The 25,200-nt window shown below is 35.3% G+C and overlaps 1 protein-coding gene across 1 annotated transcript in view; it reads right to left on the reverse strand.

Annotated features, from left to right (window-relative positions):
* Positions 1 to 24,162, reverse strand: part of LOC124093177 (organic anion transporter 7) — a 47,801-nt gene extending 23,639 nt beyond the window's left edge. The window contains exons 1-4 of the mRNA XM_046445464.2: positions 23,509 to 24,162; positions 22,744 to 22,847; positions 21,185 to 21,339; positions 20,917 to 21,085 (exon numbers count right to left, since the gene is read on the reverse strand). Of these exons, the coding sequence (XP_046301420.1) occupies positions 20,917 to 21,085; positions 21,185 to 21,339; positions 22,744 to 22,847; positions 23,509 to 23,910 (830 nt within the window). The 5' untranslated portion in view covers positions 23,911 to 24,162. The remainder of the gene's footprint in view (positions 1 to 20,916; positions 21,086 to 21,184; positions 21,340 to 22,743; positions 22,848 to 23,508) is intronic.
* Between the last annotated feature and the right edge of the window lie 1,038 nt (positions 24,163 to 25,200).

The raw sequence follows: 25,200 nt of genomic DNA on the forward strand, positions 1-25,200 counted from the left end.
AATAAAATTAGAAATCAATGATAAAATAAAAAATAGAAGCTTCTTTAATACATGAAGACTAAAATATGTTACAAAATGACAAAAAGATAGCAGAAAAATCAGGAATAAAATTTTAAAATACAGGTAAATGAGAATAGTGATTCAACATATCAAAATCTCCAGGACACTTGATGAAAAATGAAATATCACAACAGACACTACTGAAATACAGATAATAATCAGAAACTACTAAATTTAAACTCTACTAAAATAGCAAATCTTTTTTATTGATTTTTTTAAATAAATGACAGTGGAATGCGTTACAATTCTTATTAAATTTATACAGCACAATTTTTCATATCTCTGGTTGTATATAAAGTATGTTGACACCCATTCATATCTTCATACATGTACTTTGGATAATGATGTCTATCACATTTCACCATCCTTGCTAATTTCTAGAGACATATGACCTACTGAAACTAAATCAGGAGGACGTAGAAAATTTAAACAGATCAATTTCAAATAACAAAATTGAATTTGCCATGAAAATCCTACCAAGAAAGAAAAGCCCAAGACCATATGGATTCTCAGATGAGAATCCTTTAAAGAAAGGTCTATAAGACCTTCAAGGTCCTATTCTCCTCAAATTATGCCATAAAATAGAAAAGGAGGAAACCCTTTCACACTCATTCTATGAAGCTAGTACACCCTGATACCAAAACCAGACAAAGACCCATCAAGGAAAGAAAATATCAGAACATTATCTCTACTGAATTTAGATGAAAAAATTCTTAAGAAAATACTGGCAAATCACATACAAAAAAAACATAATAATGAGAGTCTGTGCCTAATAGAAGAAAAAGTAGGCTCAAATCTTCACCATGTCAGCTTAAGATGTGACTTCCTTAACAAGACTCCTAAAACACAAGAAGTAAAATCAAGAATCAATAAGTGGGATGAATTCAAACCAGAAAGCTTCTTATCAGCAATGAAAACATTCAATTATGTGAAGAGAGAGCCTAGAGAATGGGAGAAATCTGTGTCACCAGCACCTCAGATAGAGCATTAATCTGTAAGATATATAGAGAACCCAAAAATTTTAATATCAAAAAAACAAATAACCCAATCAATCAATGGGCCAAGGAACTAAACAGACACTTCACAGAAGACAAAATACAGTCAACCAACAAATGTATGTAAAAATGTTCACCATCACTATCAATTAGAGAAATGCAAATCAGAACTACTCTAAAATTTCATCTCACACCAGACAGAATGGCAACTATGAAGGATAAAATCAAGAATAAATGTTTGCAAGGATGTGGGGGGAAAGATACACTCAAACATTGCTTTTGGGAATGAAAATTAGTGCAACCACTCTGGAAAGCAGTATGGAGATTCTCAGAAAACTTGGAATGTAACCACAACTTGAATCAACTATGCCACTTCTCAGTTTAGATCCAAAGGACTTAAAATCAGCATATTAGAATGATGCAGCTTCATCAATGTTTACAGCAGCTCCATTCACAAGCTCAACATAGAAACAACAGTATATGTATGTATATATATTTTTTTCCATATATAATGGAATATTAATCAGCCTTAAAGAAAAATGAAATTATGTCATTTGCCAGTAAATGGATAGAGCTGCAGAATATCATGCTAAGTGAAATAAGCCAATCCTCCCCCCGCAAAAAAAAAAAAAAAAAAAAAAAAAAAAAAAAACCTAAAAGTTTTCTTGGATATGTGAATAAAAATTTACCATGGGGGTGGGAACTAGGGAAGTATAAAGTTATTTTAGATAGAGGGGATTTAAAGGAGGGGAGGGGTATGGGGGTAGAAAGATTAGTTGAATGAATCAAATATTATTACCCTATGTACATATCTAACTATACAACTGGTGTGATTTCCCATTATGTACAAGAAGAAGAATAAGAAATTATACTCCATTATGTATGATGTATCAAAATGCATTCTCTCTTGTGCATATCTAATTAAAACAAATAAAAAAATTGAAAAAGATAGTGTAACATGATAAAGTGGGGTTTATCCCAGAGATGCAAATTTGGTTCAATACATGGTAATCAATAAACATAATTCATCACATCAATAAACTTAAAGACAAGAATTACATGATTATCTCAATAAATACAGAAAAAATATTTGACAAAATGCTGCATCCATTCATTTTCAAAACACTAAAAAAGAACCATAGAGAAGATGGTGGTGAATAGAGTGCATCACCCCTGTGTACCACGTCACTGCACAGGTGAATAATGAATTAGAACGGTCAAAAGCTATCTTGTTAGGAATTTCCAGCAAAATTGGGGTGCACCAAAACCTAGAGGAAGGATTTCCAACACCTGAGGATCAATTACTGTGGCTCAATCATGAGTGAACCGTGCGCCTGGAGATTCAGGCTGATTGATCGGCAGCCCGCCCCGCAGTCAGAGACTGCGCGCCGAGAAATGGCATGCCAGCAATGCAAAGAAACAGTGCTGCAGATTCTGTAAGGTCCTGCCAACTGTGCCCTCACTGTGCTCCAGCTGAGTTCTGGGTTTGAGACGGGGGGAGAGAAACAGTCCAGATCTGCCCTCAACACTGGACAACCCACCGAGGAAGCCAGTGGCCACCATCTTGGAGACCTGACGTCACCATCGCCAATTTCTGACAGATCGCAGCAAGTTCAGCTATAGAACAGGTGTGTGACATTTAGCCCTTCTCCCATACAGCGGGGAAATCACATAAAATCTCTCCCTGGCTTTCCGGGGGCGTGATTATCAGAGTGAGCGTGAATAGAGGCGTGGGGAAAGGTAAAGGCACCCGACCTCCAACTCCCCCCTCCCACCAGTGGCGAAAATAAAACCTGTCTCGCCAGCTCTCAGAGGAGTGGCTATCAGAGGGAATCAAAACAATAGGGGGCCGGTTCCCAATAGCCGTGCTCCACATCCAGGAAACTGCAGGCCCAGAGTGTAGCTTGAACTGCGGAAAGGTATCACACTGGGGAAGGCCTGTCTGGCAGGAGAAGCGAGGAGACTAGAGACCAGGAATAAACCTAAATTAACAGGCTTGGAGAGACACCAGGTGGGGGAGGAGGGAGCAGCCTCACACAGATTGTTTCCTATAGCCAGAGGGCAAAATCTTGGTCCAGAAGGCACAGCACCACCTACTGGAAGCGAAGAAAATAGAAGCCTAACAGTGCCTTTTTAAAAAATTTTTTTAAATTATAATTTTTATTTTACTGTATTTTATTATTTTTTTAACATTTAATTTTCTTTTCTATTTTTTTCTCTTTCTTTCTTCTCGCCCTCTCTCTTAAGCATGACCACCCTGATTACATGTAATTTACTAAATGCAAATAGATGAATACTACGAGTCGGTCTATAGTCCGCCTAAGCCCTTAATTACCCCCAAGTACTCCTGTCTATTCGCTTGTTAATATCCGCCTGCATTTGAGCAACCCCCCAAAGAAGCTAACATATACTACCCTCCATACCGTCAAATCGCCTGACCTTAACATAAAATCCTAAGTTCAAACCTCAATTCTCTATATGCCATCAAAATCTGTAGGCCTTTAATGAAACTAATGAATTTACCTTAAATCAAAATTAAATCCAACATCTTTAAACATTGTCTCCCAACATAAAGGAGAGATCTTGGAGCTATAAAAACTAAAACAAATTTATAGGAGAAAACAGAAACACAGCAGTCAAACAGAGTTGGAAAGTAATGTGAACACCATGAAAAAACAAGGGAAAAAAGGATTACAAACAATGCAGGATAACTTAAATTTACAGGAGAACCTAGAGGCATCAGAAAAATGGACAGAGAAAGAACTCAAGGCATACCTCACTCAGAAGGAATGGAATCTTAAAGAAGTCATGAGACAGCAAGTCCAAACAATGAAAGAATACTTTGAAAATGAATTACATAAGCAGATTCAAATAGCAAAAAATGAACACTACCAGGAGAAAGAGATTTAAAAAAAATCAAACAGTAATCCTAGAAATGCAGGAAACCATAAACCAAATCAAAAACTCAAATGAGAATATTACAAATAGACTAGATCAAATAGAAGTCAGAACATCAGATAATGAAGACAAAATTTATCAACTCGAAAAGAAATGCAGAAAGGCTGGTAAGAAACCATGAGCAAAACATCAAGAGATATGAGATGTCATAAAAAAACCACACTTAAGAGTCATTGGGATAGAACAAGGTATAGAGGTCCAAGGCAAAGGAATGAACAACCTATTGAATGAAATAATCTTAGAACACTTTCCAGAAATGAAAGATGGAATGGACTGCCAAATTCTGGAAGCCTACAGGACCCCAAACATACAAAACCGTAATAGACCAACACCAAGACACATTATTATGAAGATATCCAACATACAGAACAAGGAGAGAATATTAAAAGCTACAAGAGAAAGGAGGCAGATTACATTCAGGGGTAAACCAATTAGGTTGACAGCTGATTTTTCATCACAGACGTTGAAAGCGAGAAGATCCTGGAACAACGTATTTCAAACACTGAAAAATAATGGATTCCAACCAAGAATATTGTATCCAGCAAAATTAAGCTTCAGGTTTGACAATGAAATTAAAATATTTCACGATAAACAAAAGTTAAAAGAATTCGCAGCCAGAAAACCAGCACTGCAAAGCATTTTGAGCAAAACACTATAAGAAGACGAAACAAAAAACAACACCCAAAACTAACAGTGGGAGGTATCTCAGTAAAGGGGGGAGGAAATAACCAAAGAGGAAAAACAAGCAAAATTAAAATAAATAAATAAATAAACATGACTGGAAGTACAAACCATATATCAATAGTAACCCTAAACGTTAATGGCTTAAGCTCACCAATCAAGAGACATAGGCTAGTAACTTGGATTTTTAAAAAAACAGATCCAACAATATGCTGCCTTCAGGAGACTCATCTGACAGGAAAAGACATACACAGGCTGAAGGTGAGAGGTTGGGAAAAATCATACCATTCATATGGTCCTCGGAAGCAAGCAGGAGTGGCCATACTCATATCGAATAAAATCAACTTCAAACCTAAGTTAATCAAAAGGGATAAAGAAGGACACTATATACTGTTAAAAGGAACCATTCACCAACAAGACATAACACTTATCAATATGTGTGCACCAAATAATGGTGCTGCAACGTTCATAAAACAAACTCTCCTCAAGTTCAAGAATCAAATAGACCACAACACAATAATTATGGGTGACTTCAACACACCGCTCTCACCATTGGACAGATCCTCCAAACAAAAGCTGAATAAAGAAACTATAGAACTCAATAATACAATCAATAACCTAGATGTAACTGACATATATAGAATATATCAACCATCATCAAGAGGGTATACATTCTTCTCAGCAGCACATGGATCCTTCTCAAAGATTGACCATATATTATGCCATAGGGCAACTCTTAGTAAATATAAAGGTGTGGAGATAATACCATGCATCTTATCTGATCATAATGGAATGAAACTGGAAATCAATGACAAAAGAAGGAAGGAAAAATCCTGCATCACCTGGAAAATGAACAATATGTTACTGAATGATCAATGGGTTACAGAAGACATAAAGGAGGAAATCAAAAAATTCTTAGAGATAAATGAAAATACAGACACAACATATCGGAATCTATGGGACACAATGAAAGCAGTTTTAAGAGGGAAATTCATTGCCTGGAGTTCATTCCTCAAAAAAAGAAAAAACCAACAAATAAATGAGCTCACACTTCATCTCAAAACCCTAGAAAAGGAAGACTAAAACAACAACAAAGGTAGCAGAAGGCAAGAAATAATTAAAATTAGAGCAGAAATCAATGAAATTTAAACAAAAGAAAGCTTGGAAAAAATTGACAAAACTAAAAGTTGGTTCTTCAATAAAATAAATAAGATCGACAGACCCTTAGCCATGCTAACTAATAGAAGAAGAGAGAGAACTCAAATTACTAACATATGGGATGAAAAAGGCAATATCACAACAGACACTTCATAAATACAGAAGATAATTAGAAATTATTTTGAAATCTTATATTCCAATAAAATAGAAGATAGTGAAGATATCGATAAATTTCTTAAGTCATATGATTTGCCCAGATTGAGTCAGGAAGATACACACAATTTAAACAGACCAATAACAAAGGAGGAAATAGAAGAAGCCATCAAAAGACTTCCAACCAAGAAAAGCCCGGGACCAGATGGGTATACAGCAGAGTTTTACAAAACCTTTAAAGTAGAGTTAATACCAATACTTTCCAAGTTATTTCAGGAAATAGAAAAAGAAGAAGCTCTTCCAAATTCATTCTATGAGGCAAATATCACCCTGATCCTGAAACCAGACAAAGATATTTCAAAGAAAGGAAACTACAGACCAATGTCTCTAATGAACCTAGATGCAAAAATCCTCAATAAAATTCTGGCGAATCAGATACAAAAGCATATCCAAAAAATTGTACACCATGATCAAGTAGGATTCATCCCTGGGATGCAAGGCTGGTTCAATAAACAGAAATCAATAAACGTTATTCACCACATCAATAGACTTAAAGATAAGAACCATATGATCATCTCAATAGATGCAGAAAAAGCATTTGACAAAGTACAGCATCCCTTTATGTTCAAAACACTAGAAAAACTATGGATAACAGGAACTTACCTCAACATTGTAAAAATAAAAGACCCAGAATAGCAAAAGCAATTGTAAGCAGGAAGTGTGAATCAGGAGGTATAGCGATACCAGATTTCAAACTGTACTACAGAGCAAAAGTAACAAAAACAGCATGGTACTGGTACCAAAACAGGCAGGTTGACCAATGGTACAGAATAGAGGACACAGAGACCAACTCACAAAATTACAACTATCTTATATTTGATAAAGGGGCTAAAAGCATGCAATGGAGGAAGGATAGCATCTTCAACAAATGGTGCTGGGAAAACTGGAAATCCATACGCAACAAAATGAAACTGAATCCCTTTCTCTCACCATGCACAAAAGTCAACTCAAAATGGATCAAGGAGCTTGATATCAAATCAGAGACTGCGTCTGATCAAAGAAAAAGTTGGCTCCGATCTACATATTGTGGAGTTGGGCTCCAAATTCCTTAATAGGACACCCATAGCACAAGAGTTAAAAACAAGAATCAACAAATGGGACTTACTCAAACTAAAAAGTTTTTTCTCAGCTAAAGAAACAATAAGAGAGGTAAATAGAGAGCCTACATCCTGGGAACAAATCTTTACTCCTCACACTTCAGATAGAGCCCTAATATCCAGAGTATACAAAGAACTCAAAAAATTAGACAATAAGAGAAAAAACAACCCAATCAACAAATGGGCCAAGGAGCTGAACAGACACTTCTCAGAGGAGGACATACAATCAATCAACAAGTACATGAAAAAATGCTCACCATCTCTAGCAGTCAGAGAAATGCAAATCAAAACCACCCTAAGATACCATCTCACTCCAGTTAGATTGGCAGCCATTATGAAGTCAAACAACAACAAGTGCTGGCGAGGATGTGGGGAAAAGGGTACACTTGTACATTGCTGGTGGGACTGCAAATTGGTGCAGCCAAATTGGAAAGCAGTATGGAGATTTCTTGGAAAGCTCGGAATGGAGCCACCATTTGACCCAGCTATTCCCCTTCTCGGTCTATTCCCTAAAGACCTAAAAAGAGCATGCTACAGGGACACTGCTACATCGATGTTCATAGCAGCACAATTCACAATAGCAAGACTGTGGAACCAACCTAGATGCCCTTCAATAGATGAATGGATAAAAAAAAAATGTGGCATTTATACACAATGGAGTATTACTCAACACTAAAAAATGACAAAATCATGGCATTTGCAGGGAAATGGATGGCATTAGAGCAGATTATGCTAAGTGAAGCTAGCCAATCCCTAAATAACAAATGCCAAATGTCTTCTTTGATATAAGGAGAGCAACTAAGAACAGAGCAGAGAGGAAGAGCATGAGAAAAAGATTTACATTAAACAGGGACGAGAGGTGGAAGGGAAAGGGAGAGAGAAGGAAAATTGCATGGAAATGGAAGGAGACCCTCATTGTTATACAAAATTACATATAAGAGGATGTGAGAGGAAAGGAAAAACAAAACAAGGGAGAGAAATGAATTACAGTAGATGGGGTAGAGGGGAGGGGAAGGGGGATAGTAGAGGATAGGAAAGGTAGCAGAATACAACAGGCACTAGTATGGCAATATGTAAAAACGTGGATGTGTAACCCATGTGATACTGCAATCTTTATACGGGGTAAAAATGGGAGTTCATTACCCCCTTGAATCAAATGTATGAAATATGATATGTCAAGAGCTTTGTAATGTTTTGATCAACCAATAAAAAAAAACTAAAAAAACTAGGGATAGTTTTACGTTGACATTGTAAAACTTATCTATGTTAAACCCAAGGCCAACATCATTCTAAATGGAGAGAAATTGAAAGCATTCCCTCTAAAAACTGGAACAAGACAAGGATGCCCTCCTTCACCACTATTATTCAACATCATCCTGGAAGCTCTAGCCAGAGCAATAAAACAGAAGAAATACATTAAACGGGTACAAATAGGAAAAGAAGAACCAAATTATGACTGTGTAGAGATGACATTATTCTATATTTAGGAGACCCAAAGCACTCCAACAGAAAACTTCTAGAACTAGCAAATGAATTCAGCAATGTAGCAAGATCAGTTGTGTTCCTATACATCAATGATGAATCAACTGAAAAAAAAAGAAAACTATCCAATTCATATTAACCTCAAAAAATATTTAGGAATCAATTGAACAAAGAGCCAAAAGACCTCTTAAATTAAAACTATAGGACACTAAAGAAAGAAATTGAAGAAGACATTAGAAGATAAAAAATACTCTTTCATATTCTTGACTCAGAAGATTTATGCTGTCAAAAAAGTCACACTAACAAAAGTTCTATACAAATTAATCCCATTTGTATTAGGGTCCAATGACATTCTTTATACAATAGAGACAACAGTAATGAAATTAACTTGAAAAAATTAGAGCCCTAGAATACCAAAGCCATTCTTAGCAAGATAAGTGAAGCAAGAAGCATCAGGATATCAGATATTAAATTATACTACAGAGCTATAGCATAGTATTGACACCAAAACAGTCATGAAGACCGGTGGTACAAAATAGAAGATACAGAAATAAGCACACATAAAAACAGTTATCTCATATTATGCAAAGGCACCAAAAACATTCATTGGAAAAAAGATTGCCTCTTCAATAAATGGTGCTGGGAAAACTGAATATCCATATGTAATAAAATGAAATTATACCCCTGCATCTTCTACAAGAAAAATGTGGGCCCCAGTATTTATCATGTCAGCTTAGAAACCAATTCCCTCAACTAGACTACTAAAGCACAAGAAGTAAAATCAAGAATCAACAAATGGGACTGTATCAAACTAAACAATTTTTATTGATTTTATTATTTTTTTAAATACACAACAACAGTGGAATGCATTACAATTCTTATTACACATGTAGAGCACAATTTTACGTATCTCTCTATATAAAGTATGTTCACATCAATTTATGCCATTAGGTGCACTTTTTTGCATTACAAATCTTAATACACATATATAACACAATTTTTCATACCTCTGTTTGTATATAAGGTATGTTGACACCCAATTTAAGTCTACATACATGTACTTTGTATAATGATGACCATCACCTTCCACCATCCTTGCTAATCCCCTTCACCCTCCCTTTCCCTCCCACCTCTCTTCCCTATCTCGAATTAATCTAATCCTCCCATGCTCTCCCTCCCTACCCCACTATGAGTCACCACCCCTTATATCAGAGAAACATTTGGCATTTGGGGGGGGGGGGTAATTGGCTGACTTCACCTAGCATTTTCTTCTCCAACATCATCCATTTATCTGCAAATGCCATGATTTTGTTATTTTTTTTAATGCTGATTAATATTCCATTGTGTATAAATACCAATTTTTATCCATTCATCCACTGAAGGACATCTAAATTGTATCCACAGTTTAGCTATTGTGAATTGTGCTGCTATAAACATTTATGTGGCTGTGACCCTGTAGTATGCTGTTTTTAAGTCCTTTGGGTAGAGTCCAAGGAGAGGAATAGCTGGGTCAAATGGTGGTTCCATTCCCAGATTTCCAAGGAATTTCTATACTGCTTTCCATATTGGCTGCACCAATTTGCATTCCCACCAGCAATGTATGAGTGTACATTTTTCCCCACATCCTCGCCAACACTTATTATTATTTGTCTTCATAATAGCTGCCATTCTGCCTGAAGAGAGAGAATATTTTAGAGGAGTTTTGATTTGCGTTTCTCTGATTGCTAGAGATTATGAGCATTTTTTCATATATTTGTTGATCGATTTTATATCCTCTTCTGAGAAGTGTCTGTTCAGGTCCTTGGCCCATTTATTGATTGGGTTATTTGTTGTTTTTTTTTGTTTGTTTGTTTGTTTTTTGGTGCTTGGCTTCTTGAGTTCTTTATATACCCTAGAGATTAGTGCTCTATCTGATGTGTGAGGGATAAAAATTTGCTCCCAGGCTGTAGGCTCTCTGTTCACCTCACAGATTACTTCTTTTGCTGAGAAAAAAACTTTTTAGTATGAATACAACCTATCTGTTGATTCTTGGTTTTAATTCTTGTGCTATAGGAGTCTTATTAAGGAAGTTGGGGCCTAATCCCACATGATGAAGATTAGGGCCTATTTTTCTTCTATTACATGCAGAGTCTCTTGTTTAATTCCTAGGTCCTTGATCCATTTTGAGTTAAGTTTTGTGCATAGTGAGAGATAGGGGTTCAATTTCATTTTGTTGCATATGGATTTCCAGTTTTCCCAGCACCATTTGTTGAAGGTGCTATATTTTCCCCAGTGCATGTTTTTGGCACTTTTGTCTAATATAAGATAATTGTGATTTTATGTGTTATTCTCTGTGCCCTCTGTACCATTGGTCTACCAGCCTGTTTTGGTGCCAATACCATGCTGTTTTTGTTACTATTGCTCTATAGTATAGTATAGTTTAAGGTCAGGTATAGCGATACCACCTGCTTCACTCTTCCTGCTTAGAATTGCTTTAGCTATTCTGGGCCTCTTATTTTTCCAGATGAATTTCATGATTGCCTTTTTTATTTCTATGAGGAATGCCATTGGGATTTTAATCAGAATTGCATTAAACCTGTATAGTGCTTTTGGTAGTATGGTCATTTAATAATATTAATTCTGCCTATCCATGAGCAAGGTAGATCTTTCCATCTTCTGAGGTCTTCTTTGATTTCTCTCTTTAGGGTTCTATAGTTTTCATTGTATAGATCCTTCACCTCTTTTGTTAAGTTGGTTCCCAAGTATCTTTCTTTTTGAGGATATTGTAAATGGGGTAGTTTTCTTCATTTTCTTCTCAGAGGATTTGTCACTGATATACAGAAATTCCTTTTATTTATGGGTGTTGATTTTATATCCTGCTACTTTGCTGAATTCATTTACTAGTTCTAGCAGTTTTCTGGTGAAGTGTTTTGGGTCTTATAGATATAGAATCATATCATCAGCAAATAGTGCTAGTTTAAGTTCTTCTTTTCATACACTTATTCCTTTAATTTCTTTCATCTATCTAATTGCTCTGACCAGTGTTTCAAGAACTATGTTGAATAGAGGTGGTGAAAGTGGGCATCCCTGTCTTGTTCCAGATTTTAGAGGGAATGCCTTCAATTTTTCTCTGTCAAACTAAACATTTCTTCACAGAAAAGGAAACAATCAATAACATGAAGGGAGACACTATAAAGTGGGAGAAAAATCTTTGAATATCTGCACCTCAGATATTGCATTAATCTCCAGGATATATAAAGAACTCAAAAACTTAACACCAGAGAAAAAATAAAGTTACAACCCAATCAATAAATGTGCTACAGAAGTGAATAAACACTTGACAGAAGAAAAAATATGAATGCTCAAAAATATATTAAAAAGTGCACAACATCTCTAGCAATTAAAAAGATGCAAAACAAAACTACACTGAGATTTTATCTTACTCTAGTCAGAATGACAATTATCATTTATACAAGTGACAATAAATATTGGCAAGGATGTAAGAATAAAGGTTCACTCCTACATTGCTGGTAGGGCTGCAAATTGGTGCCACTACTCTGCACAGCAGTATAGAAAATTTCTCCAAAATCTTGGAATAGAGCCACCATTTGACCAAGTTATCCCACTCCTTGGAATATACTCAAAGGAAAAATAAGCATCCTATAGAGACATGGCCACATCAATTTTCAAAGCACCTGAATTCACAATAGCTCAGCTATGGAACCACCCTGGATGCCCTTTAATAGATGAATGCACAAAGAAAATGTAGTACATATACAAAATGGAATATTACCCTTACATAAAGAAGAATAAAATTATGGCAGTTTCTGGTAAATGGATGGAACTGGGGACAATGATGCTAATGAAATATGCCAGTTCTGAAAGAACCAAAGGACAAATTTTCTGTCTGGTATGTGAATGGTGACACATAATTGGTGGTGGGGAGGGAGGAATGGGGATAGATGGGAATGGGAAAAACAGTAGAATGAATCAGACATACTTTTTATATGTGCATATATGAATTCACTACATTTGTAACTCCACATCATGTACAACCACAAAAATGATAGTTGTACTCCATATATGAATGATATGTCAAAATACATTCTACTCTCACATATAACTAAAAAGAATAAAAACATGCTCATACATCCATAAAACATAACAGTATAATTGAAATGACTCTCATTCAATTTTACTGGCTAATACCTTCTTTCCTCTAAGCCATAGGTCCCTTTTCTTTAATGTACTGGTCTGTCTTCTATTTTCATATTTCCCCAGCATTTTTTCCCTTTCATGGTCTTTATCTTCCACATCTAAGAGAAAACATGACACTTGACTTTCTGAGGTTGGCATATTTAACATAGCATGATGTTTCCCAGTTTCATCCACTTACCAAAAAAAATGACATAATTTTACTCTTTATGAGTTGAGTGAAGCTTCATTGTGTATATAAACCACAATTTCTTTATACACTCATCAGTTGACTGGTTTAATAACTTGGCTATTGTGAATTTCATGGCAATGAATACTGATATGCATGTATCATGTAGAATGCTGATTTTAGTAATTTGGGGTAAATCCAATGACTTGTGAGAGCTGAATCATATTGTGGTTTAATTTCTAGTTTTTGAAGAATCTCCATACTAATTTCCATAGTCATTGTATGACCTTGTAGACCCAACAACAATGTATAAATGCACCCATTCACAGAAATAATTTCCAGTGCTTATCATTATTTTCATTCTTGATGTTTGCATTTTGAATTGAACTAAGATGAAATCCTTATGTATTTTTGATGTTCATTTCCCTGATATCTAAAGATGTACAAAAAATTTAAACATATATGTTGGCCATTTGTATTTATATCTTGAGAAATATTTTCTTATATCACTGACTCATTTAGTCACTGTTTTTTGTTTGTTTGTTTGTTTGTTTGTTTTGTTGTTTTCTAGGTTTTTTGTACATTGTGGATATTTGTCCCCTATTAGAAGATGCAGCAAAGATTTTCTCCCATTCTGTGGACTCTTTATTCATGTTAAATTGTTTATTTTGCTGTTCAGGTGCTTTTTAATTGGATGCCATCCCACTTATTGTTTTTTGGTTTCATTTGATGAGCTTCATGAATCTTATTAAGAAAATCTATGCCTATATCAATAGATTGAGGGTTAACCATAGGTTTTCATCTGTCATCTGCGCAATTTTTGTTCTAATTCTAGGGTCTTTGATCCATTTTGAGTTGAATTTTGTGCAGGGTGAAGAATAGAAATCTAATTCTATTAATTATTCAGATGTTGGGTTTTGTTGTTGTTGTTTAGTTGTTTGTTTTTGTGGGGGGAATAATAGAGATTTTACTTAGGCATGATCTACCACTGAACATTATCCCTATCATTTTTTATTTTCTTTTGAGACAGGGTCTCACTAAGTTGCCTAGGCTGACCTATAACCTTTGACTATTCTATTTCAGACTCCCAAATCAATTAAGATTGTAAACATGCACTACTGCACCCAGCCTAATTCTAAGAATTGTTTTTTCATTTTGCTTTGTTTTTGAGCCTATAGAAAATGGATTTGTTTTCCTGATCTCTTTTAACAAAGTCATTATTAGTGTTTAGGAAAGTTATTGATTTTCTAAATACTGATTTATTTTCCAGAAGCTTCGATGAATTCTTTTATTAGATCTAGATGTTTTCAAGTGAAGTTTTTGAATCTTCAAAATACAGCATTATGTTAATCTTCAGACAATGAAAATTCAACTACTTCTTTTCCTGTTTGCATTTCTATTATTTCCTCCTTTTTCCTAATTGACCTGAATAGTTTCAAGAGCTATACCAAATATGAGTTATGGGAGTGGCCATCCTTGCCTTCTTCTTTATTTTAGAGAAAATGCTTTCTATTTTTCTCCACTAGGTATGATTTTACATTTGGATTATTTATATGTAGGCTTTGTGGTGTTGAGGTAAATTTCTTCTGTCAATACTTTAGTGTTTTATCATGAATGGGTGCTGAATTTTGTCAAAGATTGCTCTGCATCTATTGAGATGACTGTCCTTAATTCTCTGTGGTAGATTAGACTTATTGATTTGCCTATATGAACCATCATTTCATTCCTGGAATTAAGTCAACTTGTTCATGAGTACAATCTTCTGAATATGTTCTTGAATTCAATTTGCTAATATGCTTTGAAGATTATTGTCTCTATGTTTATCTGGAATATTGGTCTGTAATTTTCATTCATTTATGTGTTGTTCTTTGGTTTTGTTATCAGGGTAACATTGACTTCATAGAATAAACTTGGTAGTGTTTCACCCATATCTACTTTATGAAATAATTTGAGGAGCTTGGCATTTTTTTAAAAAAAAAGTCTAGTAGATTTCATATGAATTCCCATGTGGTCCTAAACTTTTCTTTGTTGGAAAAATTTTTATTACTGTCTCATATTTTAGTTGTTATTGATCTGCTTGGGTTTTTTGTATGTTCTTGATTCAATTGTGGCAGGCTATATGTGTCTAAAAATGTATCCATTTTTTAATAGATTTTTCAATTACTTGGAGTGTAAGTTTTCAAAATTGTACCTAATGATCCTCTGTATTTATGTGATGTCTTTGGTAATATCTTCTTTTTCTGTCTGATTTTATTAATTGGTGTCTATTTTCTTTATTTTGGCTAGCTTGGCTCAGGGTTTATCATTTTGTTTATCTTTTCAAAGAATCAATTATTAATCTCATCAATACTTTTTATTTTCTTTTTTATTGGATTGGCTCTGATAGTATTTCCTCTCTTCTATGGGTTTTGCAATGGGTTTGTTCTTGTTTTTCCAGTACTGTGGGATGCATCATTGGATTGTTTGGGATCTTTCAGATGTTCGTTTTGAGGTAATTAGAGCTATAAACTGTCTTATAACTCCCTTCATATTGTCCCAGATGATCTGATATTCTTTATATCTATTCTCATTTCATTCTAGGAAACTTTAAATTTCCCCCTTGTTTTCTTCTATGACCCACTTACCATTTGACAGTGTAGTATTTACTATCTGTGTGTTTTCATATTTTCTGTAGTTTTTCTTGGTGTTTATTTCTAATTTTATTCCACTATGATGTAATAAGATGAAGTAATTATATTGATATTTTTGTATTTTTAAGAGTGACTCTGTAGCCTAAAATATGGAATATTTTATAGAAAGTACATTGAGTACTTGAGGAGAAAGTTAAAGTTAAAGTGTGTTGTTGTATGAAATATTCTATTGATGTCTGGTAAGTCCATTCTACTTATACAATATTTTTTAGGTCTAAAGAGGCTTTGATGAGTTGATTCCAGAGATTTATCAATTGGAAAGAGAGGTGTGTTAAAATCACCCAGTATTTTTTTTATATTAGGGTCTATCTGATTCTTAAAGTCTAGTAGTGTCTGTTTTTTACAGTGAGGCACACTGGTATTTGGGGCATAAATATTTATTATCATTATATATTTTTATTGAAATAATTTGACCTGTTTTAAATGACCTCCTTTCTCTTCTGATAATTTTTGTTTGAAGTCTGATTTGTTGGATATGAGCATTGCTACTTTGACTTGTTTAGGGACTCAATTTGAATAGAATATACTTTTTCATCCTTTCTCTTTAAGCATATTGCTATCTTTTCCTATAAAGTGAGTCTCTTGCCAACAACATATAGATGGGTCTTGTCTTGTTAACCATTCTGACAATATTTATCTTTTACTTAGAAAGTTGAGACCTCTTACATTCAATGGTGTTGTACAGAGGTGTTTATTAATTTCTGCCATTTTTTTCTATATGTAATTTGATCTTATTTCTTATTTTCTTAGCTGTTCTTTAAATGAGATTTGTCCATTTTGAGCTCCTAAGTTTGTTTCTGACTTCTGTTTATGTACCATTTAAGTATTTTTGTAGTTCTCTCTTGGAAATTATGAATTATTTTTTGCTTATCTTGAAAGATTTTAATTTTTTTTCCTGTGAAAACCATGATCAACTTACACTGCAATGAAAAATAGTGTTGAGGTATACCGTTCACTGGATACAGAATATAACCTGTACTCAATAAAAGTAAGTTAAAAACTCAGTGGCCAAACAAATGAATAAATATTTTTAAAAAACTCAGTGCCATATGGAAATTGTAGACCATTCATAGATATGGAAATTTTATAAAATTAATTTTGATTTATATTTATAAATAATGAAATTTTAAATAAATCATGTCTTGAAATTAAAAAAAAAAGATTTTAATTTTTTAAAATTCTGAATAATAGCTTTCTTAAGATATCACAATCTTGGTGAACAAGTATTTTATTTAACATTGTTCAGTTCAAAGTCATTCTGGATATTAGCTTTTATGGTAAGAAATTGGAAGTGACCTGATGATTTTTTCTTGAGGATTTGAAAATTTTATTCTTTCTTTATATTTTAGGCCTTTTAATTATAACATGTTGTGGAGAGATTCTATTTTGATCATGTCTATTTGGGGTTCTGAATGCATTCTGTATCTGAATGTCCAACTCATTTCCAAGATTTGGAAATTCTTCTATTAATGTTTCCCTTAAGAGTTTCTCCATGTCATTAACCTGCATCTGAAAACACTCCCCAATTCAAATAAGTCTTAAATTTGCTCTGATAATGTCTCAGAATTCTTGTACATTCTGTTCATGGTTCCTTTTTATTTTCCTTAATACTATCTGAGTGTTTGAGGTGGGACATTTTTTCTCCCAATTCTGAGATTCTGTCATCTACATAATCAACTCCATTGGGGAAACTTTCATATGAATGTTTTATATGATTTAAGGTGCCTTTCATTTCCAAGATTTTGGTTTGGTTCTTTCTAAATATCTCTATCTCTTTGCTAAATTTATCATTCATATCTTGTACTGCCTTCCTCAATTCATTCAGTTATTTTTCTGTGTTCTTGCATAATTCATTGATCATTTTTATAATTATTCTTTTGAATTATTTATATGGTATTTTGTTCACTTTAGTATCATTGGGATAATTTGCTGGTGAATTACTAACTTTAAGGGTGTCATGTTATCCTGGTTTTTGGTATTTCTTATATTTCTATGTTGGATTTTTTCATCTATTGAAGTAGATTTTCCTTCTACACTTATGCATTTGCCTTTTTAAGTCACAGCATTCTCCTGAAAGGGGGTTCTGTAATATCCATTTGTTGTGAACTATTCTATGTACTTCCAGTAGAGATTTGCAGTAGAGTATCTCTACCAGTTCTATAGTAGTGTAATTTGTGTACTTTATATCAAGTGCATTGATTAGTGGCTTCAGAATTACACTTTTCTGTAGGTCTCACATCCTTCTATAGATGGAAATTGGTTGTATATAGCAGGGTTCATGGTTTACACCTCCATGAGTTTTTTTCTGGATTTAATAACTTTGTATATTCTAAAAGGGTATAGGAAAATTATATTGAGATGCTTTGTCCACAGTCTTTGTGTTATTTTCTGTGTTTGTGCTTAGGGAGCAGTAATTCAGGAGTGGCACCTGAGTCCCTACCTCCAGCCATTCCTACTTAGGACCTAATTATCAGATTGAGGATTTCATCTCCTTTACTCTTTGTATTAAAGTAAAAAGTAAGTGTTATCTGTGAAATCCATACTACTAATAAACACAACAGTAAAAGTAGCAGGGGTGAAAATTTTGTGAACTAAATAGTTCTAAATGGTGATAAGAATACATTTTATTTAAAGGAAATAAAGTGGAACAAGAAGAAAGTTTGGAATAATCAGTACATTAAGCAGAGAGAAGGAAACAAGATAGCATGTGAGGGCTAAAGTAGGTGTAAAAGAAAAACATAGAAAAGAGAACAAAAAATAACATAGAGCAAGATCATCTGGATATTAGATGAAGAAAAAAGGAAAGAGTAACAATGAAACAAAAACATAAAAAGAAACACTGAACAAAACAAATACAAATATTAATCCTCAAAAAATAAAACAGAGGAAAATAACAAATGGACATTTTTTAAAATGATGAACATAAAAAAGGAAAAAGAAACAAATATATGTGTGTGTATATTCATAAAACTATCAGCAAATAAACACACAAACACACACACACAGAAACATTTTCATGAAACCTGAAAAAATATTCTCTGTGGAGAGGGTCAAAATTTGACAAGGATAGGTGTTCTCTGCCTATGACAGACTGACCTTATTTCCATTACTTCCTGGACTCTCTCCCCCCTAGATAGAGCAAGAAATAGATAAACTCTTCCTTTTCTGTGTTGCTCACAAGGCTTCCAGCTAGATTGTCCTGGAACCAAAACTGGTTGAAATAGCTCTCATCTTTTCTTCTCATCAGTCTAAGGTAGAACTGTCAGTGAAAGAGGGAGAACTGTCAGTGGTGTTCCCAGGGTGGAGATTATAGAGTTTAAAATGGAAATTTCTGGTGATTGGAGTTTATCTCTGCTCCAAACTTTAGAGCTTTGTATGGTGGTATTGTTAGGGGACAGACTGATGAAAATGGTGGGAACGTGACATACTTTCTTTTACAAGAAGCAATTTACCTGGAGCACTATCTGGCCAAAGTGGACAGGATATGTCACATTCCTCAGTAAACTATCTTTTATTTCCAAGATTTTAACCACTTTTCATTTCCAAGATGTTAACTGCAGGAGAAATGCAGGCCCAAGATAACATCAATGAGAGGAACAAAATTTACCCTGAAGGGTAGACTTTTTTTACCAGATCCTGAAACCCTGGAGATTAGATTAGTTCCTTTTAACCCTAAAATCTGTAAAAATGTATCATTAAGTATCCAATTACAGTTTCAAGGACTATGTTAAATATAAGTGGTGAAAGAGGGAATGGTTTTCAATTTTTCTCCATTTAGAATGATGTTTCCCTTCGTATAGACAGCTTTTACAATATTGAGCTATGTTCCTATTATCCCATCATAATCTATTCCAGTCCCCTCCCATCACTCACACATTTCACTCAGAGATTATGCTGTCAATTTCAAAGGGAAGTCCTCTTCGTTCTTCTCCACTCTGCAGACTGATTGACTAGTCACTCTGAGTTTAACCCCACACTGTATTCTCATAAAAGAGTATTCTCTCTTTGTTGCCCAAATCAGCTCTCAGTATGGACACTCACAGATATTCAAAATGCATGTGTACCAAGTGAAAGACAACAATGAAGAAAAAAGAGGGAGAAAGAAGACAAATAAAACAGAAAATGCTATCTTAAAAACAAGGATAAAATTCAGGAACTCCCAATTGGGGAATCAGGAAGGATAATTAACAAGTTCCTTTAAGCTGTCAGGGCTTCCCTGATCCAAACACCTCTGCTGGAAGGCTCCAAGACCTTTTCGGGGAGTGGTGGTTCACTCTCCAGCCAGACACATCTAAAACATTCTCCTGAGTAAACACAGCTCAGCTTTCCTGAATTTATTATCTGTTCTGATTGTGGATATATTGGTCAGTGTCTGTTTTTCTTGAGCTAGGTGGTAGAAAGACTTTTGGCTTCTTGAGAAATGCTTCCCTTCTTGCCACTGAGTGATTACATTCCTGACTCTTCCACTGCCTTTATTATTTCTCTTTCTGTCCTGAAAACTACTCATTTTTGTTTTCTCCTGGTTATTGGTACACTAAGTTGCTCCCTGCTCTTTCCCATCCTTCACCTACCTCAGTTTGTCACTGCAAACTCTTGAGGACCTACTCTGACACTCTGGATCCTTCTGAGTTACCAATCTCCAAAGGAAAATATGTTTGCAATAATTCTTTCTACACATTACAAAATGAGGCTTACATCAAGGATAAGCTGACAGTCCCAGAACTTCAGGTAAGGATTCATTGATATTTTGTTTTCATGGTTCTTTTTTAGTAAATATAATTAGAGTAAGCATAGTTGACTTGAATTCCAAATAGTGTATCATATTTTAAAAACTGAATCCCATGCCTAAAACATTATTTGTTGTTTATCTATGATATGAATATAACAGGATATCTTGTATTTTACCTATTAGTAAATACAGTATATAACAGTTAAAGAGAAATTCACATGAACAGTGAATAATTTTCAGTATATCACTTGCAAAGCTTGGGATAATATTTCACAAAAAATATTTACTAGTTATCATGAATTGAAAGATTTTCAATGTCCTCAATTTCATCTGATCATCCTACTTGCTCTGCTTCTCAAATTGTACCAAGACACTTGTTCTGAGAGCACATCCTCATGTAGAACCAAGAAGAAATAAATTTTTATGTCCTGATGCCATGTACATTACCATACCATGGTTTTAGAAGAGAAAGACAAAAGGGAGCTCATACCTTGAGGAAATAAAAAAGAAGAACATCGGTATAGACAGAACCAGCTGAAGAGTATGCCAGTTTCGAATAGCAAAAGCCAGGCTTCCCAGTAGGATATTCCCGAAACTAGTAGCACACACTGCCATTGTTGTTCCCATAGCTTGGTATTTGGGACTTGTCCATTCTACAACTGAAAGAAAACATCGTTGAATAATTACTTCAAGCAAAGCTAGAATATCAAGGTCAAAGTCAAATCTCAGTAAATGTCCAAGAGTCAGTGCTGACTTACTGAGAAGAATAGCATTTGTCAGGATGGTCGTGGTGGACATGCCAGCCAGGAAGCGTAGTGAACAGTACACCAGGAAGGTGGGAGCAAAGGTAGCACAGGTGTCAGCAATGGCCAGCTGGAGAAGACACCATGTCAGAAGTAACCTCCTCCCAAATCTATGGAAAAGGGTAAGATGAGATTGTGGGAACAAAACAACTGTGGTAAAAATTAGCACAAAGAAAGCACTTCACACCTATGAAATATCCATAAAGGACCAACAGCTGATATTCTCAAATCAACTCTCCTTCTTTTAAAATAGATAGCTTGACCTCACAACTACTTCTTGAATTGTTACCAGTAGTTCAACACCAATTCAAGCTATACAAGACATGCTGCAGTGTTAGAAATATTAATACCTCATAAATATTTCTTGCACTGAGCCATACACTTATGATAGTGGAGAGTCAACGTTGTGTATAAAATATTAAAGTCAGCCCTTGAGACTCTAGAACTGCACAAGTTATGGCTAACATGATGTAATAGGAACAGCTATGAAGCAGTACATCAACATTGCTGATGGGTTGGGTAAGAGTCCCTATCTGCTGAGTGGATTTGTTGACCTTGGAAACAAAACATATTTGTAAAAATATAACATGTATTTATCACAGCAAAAGAAAATATAAAGTTGACCTTTTCTTAGGTTTGGGAAGGCAAGCATTGGGTGGTAATCTGCTTGCTCATTCCCCAAAGGTGGCTCAGGAACACTGTTATAGATCTCCACTGTGGAGCACTATGTAGCAATTAGAAATATGAACTAAAAGTACAAATAGGAATATGTATGTATCCCAAAAATAGAGTGGTAAGTACACCATGGAGAGAAAGGCACAACACATTTAAATTACATGTAAATTAAGTGCATAAACCCAACTGTCTCATTTTGTAAAATATGAATTTACAGATGTATAAGTAACATACTATAGTGTCCCTTATTGAGAAGAAAAGTTTGGGATGCTTCCATGTATTCTAAAGAAAAATCTCCCAATATTCCATTGAAGATTCATTGTATGTGAAAAAGCACTTTTCCTTGCTTCATTGGGACTTCACTCTTTTTACTCTTAAACATTTTTAGGATAATGTAGCATAGTGAAGTCCTTTGAGTTTACCTACTGAGATTTTATTTTCATGATGCCCTGGCATGACACTGACAATGTCTTTTTCCTGTCTACATATTCAAGCAGGCTGAATCTGATGTGAATCTGATATGGTGGCATATCCACCTCTGTGTCCCCATTGTTAACTGTTTGCAATCTTTCAGACTCCATATTGTGGTATCTTCTCTCCAAAGCCTCTGGTAAAACACCTCCAAATCTCATGCTAATTTTCTACACACAGGACTCAAGTCTTTTATAAACAGCATTCATCACACTGAATGACATTTTGCATTTGTGTTTGTAGATCCCTGGGAACAAAGGTACAACCAGGACAGTGTAATTTGTAATAATTTTTTCATATGCATAAATGATTCATAAGCTGATGATAGTACCCAGGGGTAGAGAGATCTGTGAACCAGAGACACTCACCTGTCTGACAAAGTGCCATATACAATGTTTCCAATCAACATTCCAGCCATGAAGAAGAATTTAGATACTGAATTCAGTGACTGAGATTCACATACCAGATCCCACTGGAAGACAAAGAAACCAGCATAACAAAACACCTTCACATGACCTATAGTTTTCTTTATGTCAGGCCCCTGTGTTCTTTTTGTAGCTTCTGTTTTCAAAAACACTGCAATTATATCATCCTGTTCTCTGTGTAAAATAATTTTATCTAGGAAGACTGCCTTATACCTATGGGTTCCATTAATGATCACTTTAACCCATACCAAGAAGTTCTCAAATGTGGCCACAGACCACCATCATTCAAAGATCTTGAGGAATTTACTGAATCTTGAATACCACTGCACACTTTCCCACATGATTACTCTAGAAATTCATTCTGTGTACCCAGGTTTTGATCAACCAACCATACATATCTAATTGGCAGTCAAGGCAGGGTGTTACTGATTTAGCATCACATTTTTAACAAGACACATATTTACTTACTTAAACTGTGATATTCACAAGAATCAAAGTACCATGACAGTAGGCTCCTATTTGTTTTTTATCATTACATTAAGTATGTTCCCTGAATTGCTTTTTTAAAAAAAACCAGTAGTTTCTGAAAAAAAAGAAAAGAAGAACCAGCACTCACACAGCAATTAAAGACTCAAAGCATGTTCATTATTTTCATTGTTTCCACACATCCAAGTCAAATACTTATGAGTGGAAAATTAAGCCTTTTACCTCAGTCACGGTGGTGGAGAGGAACAAGCTCCGGTCATATACCCACCCATCCATGCAGGGCTCCGTGTCCACCTCACTCATGTTTGAGAAGGTTCCATTCATATGAAGGAGCTGCCATTGTGGGTGGATGAAGCGATGACATTTGTCTGGCCTCAGGCTTGAGTCTAGTGGGATGGAGATCCTCAGGAGGGCTTCTTGGCTGAGGGTCCCAATGTCATTGTCAGAGACAGTGGCATTATCGAGTATGTGGACCCAGCAGCGATGACCAACGATGACTGCAGTGAAATTCTCCAATAAAGTATGAGTCTGTGCCATGGCATTGTAGGTAAAAAGAAAAGCCATATGAATTATCTGGAACCTTCCCAGACCACCAACTTGATCCAGGAGGTCCTGAAAGGCCATAGTGGTTGAATGACCCTCACCAACTGAAGACAAAATCGTTGTATCTAGATGAGTTCAAAGAACAAAGTGTTCTATCCTCTCTCACTGTGACACAGCAAAGGCTGTTGACCCTGACCTCACTTTCTTCTTAATGGCCCCCTCTTCACCTCTATGGCAATTCCACGAAGCTAATATCCCCTAGTCATCCTCAGGTTACTTGGTGGCTATTTTCTTTCAATCACTGAGAGAGAGATTTTGCTGAGGTGCTTCCTACAATTAAATATGTTAATGATCTACTTTGTGAAAATTCTTGTTGTGGGCAATGAACTGCAGTTAATATTGGACATTGATCTGCAAATACTCTGAAAACAAACCAGAGTAACTCTGCTACATGCTTTGTGATTTTTTTAGAGAACATGTAGTTTGCAATACTCATTGAAGTGTTTGATTTTTCTAGGAGAGATGGAGAGAGATTTTTGGTTTGATTAGTACTAAATCTTGATTGACAGAGGTTGTAAAAAAAAATCACCCAAACTAAATTAATGCAGTGAAGTGTTATGGTTTGGATGCAACATACCCCAGAAAAGTTTATATGTTAGGCAATGAAGTAACATTCAGAGGGGCTGTAATGAGTTTACGAGTGCCCTAACCTCACCACTGGGTTCAATCATTTGATGGATTAATAGTGAGTGGCTACTGGGTGGTAACTTAGGCAGATAGGGCTTGGCTGAAAGAAGTGGATCACTGGGGACATTCATTTTTAAACAGAAGTTTTGAGAGCTGACATTCCTGTAGAATTTTATGGGAAGCATTCAACTGTCAGCCTCTTCCATGATGATCTCTGTTGCATGGACTCTCTCTCATCCAGCAAGGAGGTCCACAGTACAGGGTAGAGAAGAGTGTGGCTGCAGAATTGCTAACAAAGACCTCTGGAGACCAAGCAGGAAGCAGGTCTGCTTTTATTGCACAATGCTATGTATATACACCCAGGTAGTAGCCAAGCAGAATACAGGCAGTGACCAATGCAATTTCTACTAACCATCCTTGCAGCAACCAATCAAGGAGTGGGCCATGGAGTAAATGCAAGGACTGCAACAGATGGCCTCATGCCCAGGGCTGTGCCTATGGGGTTAGCAGCCTGCCACTCACATGCCTAGCACAAGGAGAGTGGCCTACCACTCACACACCCTTAACTTATGCCACATATGCAATACTCTATGACTTGTTCCCAAATCTCCCCCCTCTGGCCTTTACATGGTTATGTAAGCATCTACAACACAAGAAAAGAAATCACTATTATAAAGAGTAGGG

The sequence above is a fragment of the Marmota monax genome, unplaced genomic scaffold (genome assembly GCF_021218885.2).
Source record: "Marmota monax isolate L192 unplaced genomic scaffold, Marmota_monax_Labrador192_F-V1.1 WCK01_AAM20220418_F8-fsc00038, whole genome shotgun sequence".
NCBI classification, from domain to species: Eukaryota; Metazoa; Chordata; class Mammalia; order Rodentia; family Sciuridae; genus Marmota; species Marmota monax.